This window comes from Aquila chrysaetos, chromosome 15, assembly GCF_900496995.4.
Source record: "Aquila chrysaetos chrysaetos chromosome 15, bAquChr1.4, whole genome shotgun sequence".
Taxonomy (NCBI): Eukaryota; Metazoa; Chordata; class Aves; order Accipitriformes; family Accipitridae; genus Aquila; species Aquila chrysaetos.
In genome coordinates, this window is record NC_044018.1 from 28,353,162 (window position 1) to 28,363,721 (window position 10,560).

General features: G+C 48.2%; 1 protein-coding gene and 1 long non-coding RNA gene across 2 annotated transcripts in view; both read right to left on the minus strand.

Annotated features, from left to right (window-relative positions):
• LOC115351078 overlaps positions 1 to 4,026 on the minus strand; it is a 30,624-nt gene extending 26,598 nt beyond the window's left edge. Inside the window, exons 1-2 of the long non-coding RNA XR_005934030.1 lie at positions 3,876 to 4,026; positions 3,360 to 3,447 (exon numbers count right to left, since the gene is read on the minus strand). This is a non-coding gene — a long non-coding RNA (uncharacterized LOC115351078). The remainder of the gene's footprint in view (positions 1 to 3,359; positions 3,448 to 3,875) is intronic.
• A 1,428-nt stretch (positions 4,027 to 5,454) lies between these two features.
• On the minus strand, positions 5,455 to 9,358 carry BCDIN3D (BCDIN3 domain containing RNA methyltransferase). The gene is made up of 2 exons (XM_030037397.2): positions 9,125 to 9,358; positions 5,455 to 6,916 (listed from the first exon to the last, which is right to left on the minus strand). The coding sequence occupies exons 1-2, from the start codon at positions 9,314 to 9,316 to the stop codon at positions 6,302 to 6,304; spliced, it is 807 nt and encodes a 268-aa protein (XP_029893257.1). The 5' UTR covers positions 9,317 to 9,358; the 3' UTR covers positions 5,455 to 6,301.
• Between the last annotated feature and the right edge of the window lie 1,202 nt (positions 9,359 to 10,560).

A 10,560-nucleotide genomic window follows, 5' to 3' on the forward strand; every position in this document is an offset into this window, starting at 1 on the left:
CACAGACTTCAGAGTCTCTGGGTTGACCCCAGGGGTGGAGGGGAACTGAGAAGGCCAAGGAGAGACACCACCCTCAGACTCAACTCTAACTAAATCCTTGTCACTCACATGGAAGATGCATAAATTGCTAGTGCAACAATAAAACAGAATGAATTATTATGGAATCATGAAGCATTCCACACCAGGAAACAGAGCAGATGATCTGCAGTGCCATGTCTAATCTTTGGCCCACCATATATGACTTAGATGAAGAGGGTTTTAATCAATTACAAAGGCACTTATCTAAAGTGTGTTCTGCTATGGAAACACAAGTAAGATCCCTCCTTAGCTTCCCTGCTTCACAGCAAGGTCCCCACACTACAGGGAAGGAGTTTAGAAAGCTCTGTTACTCTGAAAACATTATCACTCAAAATAAAACCTTCTGCTCAGAGTCAAGCTGCTCTATGAAGGATCCAAGGACGGAGCGGTTTTGTTGCAAGTCAGGATAAAAATCCAGACAGCTGATAATAAGCATTTTATAAGCCTGATCTACAGCTGATTGAACTCGGATTGTCTGGTCATAACAGATCAGGTCTGCATAGCATTTCATATTCACTCCAGCGCTTATCACACCAGATGTCAGGCTATGCTTCCCAGTGAAATAGAGTGCAAGATCACAGGTCCAAGGAAAGGAGCAGCTTGCCCAAGTTCTGCAGCCAGCTGGTGACAAGCCTAAGAAAGGAACCCATACTTCCCAATCTAGAATGAAGGTCTTGAGATGTGAGCATTTTCAGTTCTCATCAGAACATTATAAGCATATCCCAAACCCAGGTCATGACCCCAAGCTTTTCTCTTCCAACTCAACACCCCTTCGGAGTCCAAACCTAGTGGGTGACCCAGCTCTAAAGTAACAAAGACACTGCCACATAATTAAATCCAACAAACTCAAGCTTGAGCTGAGAAGAGAATCGGTGGCAAGCCTTCTGCCCACAATGCTCCAAGGAATTTTTGTGCAAAGGCCTGTGGGGAACCAAACCTCCCACCCATGTTAACACAAGTGAATCTAATGAGAAAACTGAGGTGCCTACAACAAAACCCTGAAGACTATAAGAGCCCAGTGGCAGGACAAACTTCCCACACACCACTTATCTATCAACTTTTCCACTAGGTATGGAGAGACTGCATCTAAGCCTTGGAGACTCAAAGAGACCATTCTCGCCTAGGCATCAAATTTAAGTGTACATGGCTAAGCTGCATCCATTTCCATAATGAACAGGGCACAAGGAAGCAAGTTGCTAACCTTTTTGATCCCCTCTGACCTGCCCTCATCATTTGCAACAAGGCCAAATAGGACCAGCCTTCAGCACATGTCCAGAGTGAACCTCAGACTCATACCTTGGATTTGTGGTTGCTTTTCCACCAAGCCCCCCCAACTCTGCCAAAAGGGCTCTGTTTCCTCACACCACCAGCTCACCTAACAGATCAAAACTTTGCAAGAGAACTGGCTCACACCTGGTAGAGAAAAGCCATCATGTGTTTGGTTTGCGGCTGTTCTTTTCTCAGGTTTCCACACTGCCAGAAACAGACGCCCGTATTTCCAAGCGTTGACAACTCTCACTTTTCTCCTTTAATTCATGGGCAGTGAAGTGTCAGGAAGAACAAGAATGAACTTGCCCTCAACTGAGCAAAGGAAATCCAAAAATCTGCAGCTTCTGCCATACAAGCTTGTAGTGACAAGTTGCTGGGTTTCCAGCTAGAGGAAGCTGCTTATGGGAGCAGACTTGTTGCTGCCAACTCTCAGTTCCTAAACTTGATTCCTCCACTCTTAGGCTGGTCACACATTCTGGGGAAAGTTGAATTAAACCATTTTTAAACCATGTCACCATTTAGAAATGCTGATGAACAGCCACTGCAAGGCTGTCAATACATATATGCGTAAGAAGGGAAGCAGACAGCAGGGAGATAGGTGCTTACAATAGTCATTTGCTCTGGCAGCTGTCAACATTAAACTGATAAAATTGCTGCTGCTGCACCATATTTATGCACTAAGCTTTTCCCCACTGAGTGCATTCCTTGCATTCATCCAACATGAGAATCTAGGAAACAGTGAACTGTCTCTTAGCATAAGCAAAAGTTAAGAAAAATAAAAAATAATAAAAAAGGGCCTCTCATTGACTCTGTCTAAATCTTACTTCCTACAAAGGCTGGAAGCAACTGCAGAATCATCCAGAAACTGGAACTTCCAAGTTCTCAGCCCCAACTTTGATGCTAGCTTACGCACAACTAGATGCTTCACCTCTTCTGCCTAGATTTTTCCATCCAAGGGGGATAGTTAGCTGCGACTTGCTACACAGCAGTGGCGTGAAACTTTATTAGTCAGAACACTTTGAAGGTATGGTACCTAATTAATATCTGAAGTGGCTGCAGTGATTATTATGAACAATGGCATAGCTCACAGCTGGTGATACAGCTCAGCTCATCAGTATTCTCAAAAGTGCTGTGCAAACATACAGCCAATACTCCACATCAGAAATCTCCACAGTGGTGGGCGGCTATCATTTCGTGGATGGAAAAAATGAGGCAAGGTCTGATGGAGCCCAGCAACAATCACAAACCACAGAGCATGGGAACTTTACAAGGCACTCGCACGGGAATTCCTCGCTTGCTGCCAGGATGGAACAGAGCAGCAGTTTGACAGTCCCATCAGTGCCCTGCAATATTTTGGGTCTGTTTGGAAATGCTTAGCTATACATGCTCTGTGCAGGTGTTGAATTTAGCAGGCTCCTGTAAGCAACCATAGGGTTGGAGCTTTAAGGGTACCAATGAGCAAGCAGGATCTCTTAACTAACCCTCCAATGCACAGGCACACACACACGCAAATACCATACCACATAATGAGCGAGCCAGGGCAGCGATGGGACCTACACATCAGCACAGCCTGATGCCATATGCTCCCAGCTGAGTAGTGGAAGCACAGCCCTCCCTCTACATACACAGGCAAGTTGCATCTCCCTCGTTTCACCAGCAGCAACCACCACCAGGTTGGCCCCATCCTTGGATCATGGAGGTGATGAGCAAGCAGTACTTTCAGCACAGAGGTCTCTGCACCTTCCTTTAACCCAGGTACCCTGAACTCTACAAGGGTTACCACCCCCAGGACTCACACAAGCAAGGGGCATCTCCATTTCACCAGCTGTACAATGAACATTACCAACCAACTTTGCAAAGTGCTCTCAGCAATAGGGAGCAGAAGTTTTAGTTTTAACCCTCATCTTCACTTTCATTCTTTCCTGCCTTCAGGAGACCTGGAAACACACTTTAGCCACATTGCAAAATTCAGAGAGAGTAGAGTATAAAAAAAAAATTCTCCAGAGCCTTACATAAGCACTGCAGTTGAGATCCATAGGCTCTCTTCTGTCGCTATGTCATGGAGCTGGGTTCCCACCTGCCTCATCTCCTGACAGCTTCCTGGAGAGCAGAAGCAGCAAGGTGAAAAGAAAAGGAAAGAGATTTTTTTTTTCTCCTGTCTGCTAAAGGACTGACTCCATTTTGAGCTCCTTAGTATCCCAAGAACTGCAGAGATTTGTGTTGACATTATTTTGAGCTGTATTTGTGGCAATATCCAAAGCATGAGAAAGAAAACACACTGCTTTGCCAAAGCCAAACAGAGCTAATTTTGGAGCTCAGCCATTTCTGAGACAGTGGGACATATTGGTATTAGTGATTTAATAGTACAGACTTGAGAGACAAATAAGAAGTCATCATACTGTTACATACACACTGGACCGGTTTGCAGGTCTGTACATGGCCAGCATGTAAAGGCTGGAAAAAAAGAAAACAGCCCACAATCTTTCGACAAGCAGCAGCCCAGAAGAATCCCCCAGGCAGATACTGACCTGTCACTCAGTGTATAAGGAACATAAAACAGGGTCTCTTTGAAGGGGAAGGTCATTCTAGATGGGTGCAGGGGACGTCTCCTGTGGGTAACTCTTGGGTTGTCTACCTTCCTAGCAACTATTCATAAAATTTTTCACAGGCAAATGTGTAAATCCCCGGAGGAAAATGAAAGGCAAGAAACCCTAGTCACCCCTTTAAACTTGAGCACTGAAGAGATAAGTCCAGGTCTATTTTATAAATATTTCAAAGTTCAAAGAAAACAGCAACTAATATTGACACAACCCAACAGAAACATTCCAAGGGGCAAGGCTGTAGGTTGCGCGATACTCCAGTGCCACCAGCTGCACAACTCAGGAAAGAGCAGCTAAGCAGAACGAAAAGGGAGGCTGAGCTGCCTAGCAGCATCGGGTGAGCCAACACCCCTCGAGTCCATGGAGCTTACCCATAGATTACAATGAATGTCAGATGAGGTGCTTAATTACCAAAGTGATAAATGTTATAAGCTGCAAGAGAGATCAGGCACTTGGGTGAACCCTCAGGAAAATATATGACAAATTGGTGCTCCTTTCTCTCCCACAGGGATAGTGAAATCAGCCCAGACTTAAGTCTTCTTTAAGAAAATTAACAACCACCACCACCACCACCAGGGAAGGCACATTTGTCTGCAGCTGAGAAGGCAGAGAAACTCAGTGGGAGTCCTAAACATTTTCTACATAGCAGAACACTGGAAGCTGCATTATGTGAAAAGCCTCAAAGCCTCTCTGTGACCCTACTCAGTCCCTTTAAACACAGGTATGTGCACACATGCTTTTTTCACACATCCATCCATGGATCCCAGTAGTTTTTCATCCAGAAGGCTGTGGCCAGCCAGCTGGAACACTCACATGCTTCACTCTTTCATTTGAGCTCATTGTGGAAGAAATCAAAGCTTTCTTCCCCCCCCCCCCCCCCCCCCACTATCACTGCATGAGTAAATAACAAGGAAGTCCCAGTAAGAACATAAAGTAAAATGCAATCCAAGTTTCTCTCTGCCCCTGCTCACCTGGGCAGAACTGCTAGACAAGAGCACCTCCTGGAGGAGACGTCCTCCTCTTTCCTCTTTCTCTAGGGCTGAGCTCTCATGACACAACACTTGCGGCATGTACCTGGGCTTCCCTCTCACTTCGCAGTAGTGGAACCTAGAAATTCGTAAGAGTCATCAGTTCTCTCTTCCTGTGTGTCACAGTCTACCCAAGTGAGGTTTTTAATCTGTTTAGACAACACCATGAGTCCTACTTACTATCAAAGCTAACAAAACCACTATGTATGAACTAAAGGTAGTAGAGATATTAAAATGAGAAAAATGAGTTAAAATAAGACATTTTGCTCAAGTTTTCTTTCTTCCTAGATTTTACTGAAGAAAAAACCAACCCACAACCCAGTGAAAGTTGTAATACTTTAACCTTAGCCAAGCATAGCTTCAAACTTACCAGTGTCTCATCTGAGCCTGTAAATAAAACGAATTATAAACTCAGTGGGACTGCTTAGGTGTTGAAAACAATGCGAACAAAAAGAAAGATTAAAAAACCCAACACAGTATTACAATAAAATTAAGTTATTTTTATTTCAAGGATATTATTACAAAAAGCACTCACTCTGTTATACACTTAAATGAACACACGCCCTACCATAGAAAGCCCTCACTCCACAGAAAGATCACATCACTGTCAACCTCCAAAGCATGCTTCAGGCAAGCCCCATCTGCAAAGGTGCATTGATCACAGCCTGATCAGTATCACAGAATGGTTTGGGTGGGAAGGGACCTTTAAAGGCCATCCAGTCCAACCTCCCTGCCATGAGCAGGGACATCTTCAACGAGATCAGGTTGCTGCAAGCCCCATCCAGTCTGACCTTGAATGTTTCCAGGGGTGGGGCACCTACCACCTCTCTGGGCACCCTGTCACCCAGACACCCTCTGCAACAATCCAACTCACTTGTTCATAGCTGGTAAACCAGGCTATGTGTTTTCCAAGAGCATTTTATACAGAAAACATGACAAGAAGCAGAACGACGAGTGCATCGCACGGGTCAACAGAAATGTTCCCTTTCCTTGAAAAGCCCCAGGGACAAAAAAAGGCATGTTCTCTCTTCTTCCAGGGAATATTCTTGGTACACACAGAAAGCACGTATGCAGCAACTTTGATTTCAAGAGCACTTTCTAGGAACAGCAGTCTCAGAACCCACAAGGTAGGTTAAAACCACCACCACATTTTCCAGATGGAAAGAAAAAAAAAAAAAAAAAAATCACAGACATTACTTGCCTCAAACTCCCTAGGTCGGTCAAGGTCTGGTCCCAATAGGGATTTACAAATTCCTAGATCTGACCTTGTAAACAGCAAGCAGCTCCTTGCCTTTGAATTCATGAATGTCAGAGGCCATTTGTCAGTCACTGCTCCTGTTCTGAAGACTCCCCGCCCTCATGATTTGAGCCATTTGATTTAAAAAGCAGGAGGCTTCTGTCCCAGCTGGTGCTCCCAAAGCAGCACACCAGCTCCATGGCGCAGTCCTTCATTAAGATCTGGGTTATCCTCTCCACCATATCCCCATTAATAGCAAGAGATCGGAAGTGATCAAAGTCATTTCTGCCCAGCTTCCGCAGGCGGCGTGCAGCTGCCCTGTAGCACTTCCACGGCTGAGGTTCAATCAGCAGGTACTTGCACAGAGAGGAGAGGAAGGACAGGAACTCCATCAGGCCACTATCCCCATGATTCAGGTGGATCCACATGGTCACAGACATGCAAAAACCGATGTCAAAGGTGGAGCGGCCAAAACGGCCCAGGTAGGAGCGCAGGATTGGCTCCCGGGCACTGGAGTCCATGATGTCCAGGTTGGCAAAGGATATGGAGGCAGGAAAGGGGCTGCACTGCTGCGCCCTCTCAATCAACACTGGATCAATGTCACAGCACAGAAGATTTAGATCCTTTCCAGCTACAGGCTGGTCCAGGCAGCCTTTGCTCTCCTGAAGGCCAAGGAGATGCCTGTACAGAGCCACACTTAGCTCCTGCAAAAAGGAAAACAACAGGGGTTCACAGGGCCTGCTCTGCTTCGTTAACACATACTAAGCACATAGGATCCCACTCCTAGCAGCAAGGTATGAGCATCAACTCAGAGCTTTCTCTTGAAAAGGTTCAGAACAACCACCTCACCAACAATCCTCCTTTCTGCAGCAAAAAGCGTGACGGTAGCCCTAACTACCAGAAAGTCAACGAGAGATTGGAACATCACCCCACACTCGGGGTTTTGCTCCAAAAACGATGGTAAAGATGAGTTTTAGTAACAGGAATCTTGCTGGATTATCCCCATCCAACATCGGGATGAAGGCTTCACTGGCTTCCCTAAGTGAGTTCCCTACTGACAGAGCTATATATAATGCCTAATTTAGAGTAATAAATTTCTTCTGCTGCTGCTAAAGTAAGACATTCTTACCATTAGATTGTAGCATAAGATAGTTAACATGAGAGCTTTCCTTCAAATTGCCTTTCACAGAGTGCGCCACTAAGTGGAAAGCGTATTAATCTTTCATTAAACAGATCCGATGAAGTTCCTGAATGGCATCGGCTGTGAGCACATAGCCCACACAAGCAGGCAGAGTGTCCTCTAGCGGTGAAAGTCTCTGCATCTCAAAAGAACTGGACAGAACATTTTTACCCGACCTGTTTTACAAGTTCACCTGAAATAGGATCTAGAGTTGTCCTTTAGATAATACCTTAGGTAGACTTTCAAACCTTCTGGCTGGGGGAAGCGGAGCCATAGAAACAGCAGCCCCTCTTGTCCCCAGCCAGAATGCAATTTCATTCTGAATGAATAATTATTTCTAAGTAATACATTGATAAAGTTGCCATCTGAAAAAAAAAAAAAAAACTGGAAAAAAATCTTTAAACATAGTTAAATTAAACATTGCACCAGTACACATCAGAGATGTACAGATACTTCTGAATTACAACACAGCAAAGCTGCATACTGAGGAAAAGCCATGAGAAAAAAGCAGAACTAGGTAAAGAAAGAGAAAGAATTTTCAAAATAGGATATTCTATGAGATTCACCAGCTTTGTCACACGACCTTCAAGAGCATGCAACCAGGACTTTAGTTTCAAGTTCTGTCTCATGGATAAATGATGCAATATACACAACAAGTTATGGTTTCTAGCTTCAGGGTTGTCCAGTTCCCCTGCTCTTATGGCAGTCCTATAGTGGCTCTCCAGTGCTCGGGACATGCAGCAACCCAGGGCGCTGCAGGCTTAGGCCTCAGTGGGAAAGAGGACAGAGCCACCAACGCAGCCTCCGAAACCAACTCAACAACACAACCAGCTCCGCCCTACCCTGCCTTCACCCCAACCTTCACCCTCCTCTCACAGGGGACCTGCAGAGGGGGCTTCCCACACACCGATGATCTCCTGACCCCCACCAGTCTCATGCTGCACCCAAGTCCTGGTTTCCCACTCTGCCTTTTACACAGGCTCATCCCTGTCCCTGGCTGTATCCCTGCCCCGTCCAGGCTGTTTCATTCCTCCCCAGCCCCCCAGGTCAGTGCTCCCCCCAGCCTTCCCCACTGCTCCCCAAGACTCCAGGCAGCTGCCCCCACCCAGTCTTCTTGGTCTGCCTCATTCTTGCCCACCATCCCATGGAGTGCCTCCCCCAACCTTCCCAGTCTTCCCTCCAACACCCCAGGTCACCGCCTGCCCCAGCCTCCCTGCCTTGCCGCAACGCCCCCAACACTCCACACCAGTGCCTCCCCACCTTTCCAATCCACCTCCCAACACCCCAAGCTCCTGCCTCCCCCAGTCTCCTCCGTTTGCCGCACTACCTCAGGTCACTGCCTTTCCCAGTCTTCCCAGCTTGCCTCACTGCCCCCCTCCCAGGTCTTCGCCCCCCCCCCCCCCCCCCCCAACCAGTGCCTCATCTGCAATCTTTTCCATATGCTGGATTGTCCCCCAGTACGCCAGAGAAGGGCCTCCCCAGTCCACCCCACTGCCCCCCAATACCGCAGACCGGTGCCTCCCCCCAGTCTTTCTCACAGCCTCCCAAAACTCCAGACCCATACCTCTCCTCCATCTTTCTCACAGCCCCCCAATACTCCAGACCAGTGACTCCCCCCAAATCTTTCCAGCCTTCCCCCACAGCCCAGACCACCACCCCAGCGTTTCCCCTCACCCCAAGCCTGCTGCCCCGCGGCCTCCCGCTCCCGCTGCCCGCCGAGGCGGCCTCTTACCCCCGAGTTGCACCCCACATCGAGCCCCAGCAGCGGGCGGGCCACGGCGGGGAACAGGCTCTGCAAGAGCCCGCCAGGCAGGAGGCTGACTCGCCCCTCGGGCGGGTGGAAGCGGGAATAATTAGGGAAGTTGCCGTAAGGAGCAGCGCCAGGCTCCAAGGCGGGCGGCCCCTCACTCATGGGCGCCGCCATTTTTCCCTCTGCACCGGGCGAAAACCGGAGGCGAGCAGAGGCGTTCCGGGGAAGAAAGGTTCCGGGGGGGTCGCGCATGCGCATACCGGAGGCGGAGCTGGGCGTGGGGGGACACCCGCGGCCTGGGTGGGCTGGCGGGGACGGGGACAAGGCCACCCTCCCGCTGCCAACACCAGCCTTCCCGGGTCCCTCTGAGTGAAAAGAAGAATTTTGAGGGATTTTGTGTAAAAACACCCTGTCTGGGCCCTGGCACGACGGCTCCAACCACCCAGGTGTCACCTTTGGCCCGGCCGCCTTTGCCCTTTGCCCCAGCGTTGCCATGGCGATGCTGCGGCCTAGCGTGAGGACGCAGGCCGTTGGGGGGGGGGTGTGTGTCCCCCAGCCCAGGGCACCTCTGCAGCGGGGCCCCGGAGGAGCCCCCACCCCCAGAGAACCAAGCCATGTCCAAAGAGCGGTGTCAAATAAAGCCAGGAATTTTATCTCAGCTTCCGCTCAGTGCTGCTGTCAAAACCCACCTGAATCTGGGCAACCCAACCTCGGCCAGCGATTTACCTGTTTAGAAAAGCTTTTACAAACTTTTATGAAAATATTATTTATATATAAAAATAATATATAAATGTTATTTAAATCGCATTTAAACATACGATTGCCCAGGCCCCCATAGGCAGGAGGTTTTACAGCAGAAGAAAATGAAAACTCTCAGTTCAAGGAGGAAAAGAGTTGGCATGGGGGGAGGTTTTAGAGTCAAGTTGACACAGGGAACCTGGATTTCATTTTATGCTGTTGTTTTTAATCACAGCATGAAGAGCAGAGGGCGCCAGGAGCTCAGAAATGCAGGTGAACGACTCCTGCCTGAATCAGGGCCCTTCTCACGTTTTGTTCTTGCCGTGGAAGAAGCAGCAGGGATCAGCGGGGATTCCCCCACACTGTGGCAAGGCCTGTGCAGAGTTGGCATCAAGAGTCCATCCTTCCTCAAAATACCTCAAGCGCGGAAGGGAAGGAAGGCAGAAAGACATGCAAAAGTAAATAAAATTTCCCCCCTTCTCCAGGTAGTGGAATTCAGGTTTCTTGACCCTCTGACCCTCTCTGGCTGTACTTGGGTCCCCCAAATTCCTGTCCTGTTTGCTATAGGCACAGGAAGCAGCACGATCCCTTCCTCTTTCCAACATCCTTCGCAACCTGATGAATCTGCTGGTGTCCTTCCTTGACCCACATCCCTGCCTCCTACCTCTGAGTGGTCCCAC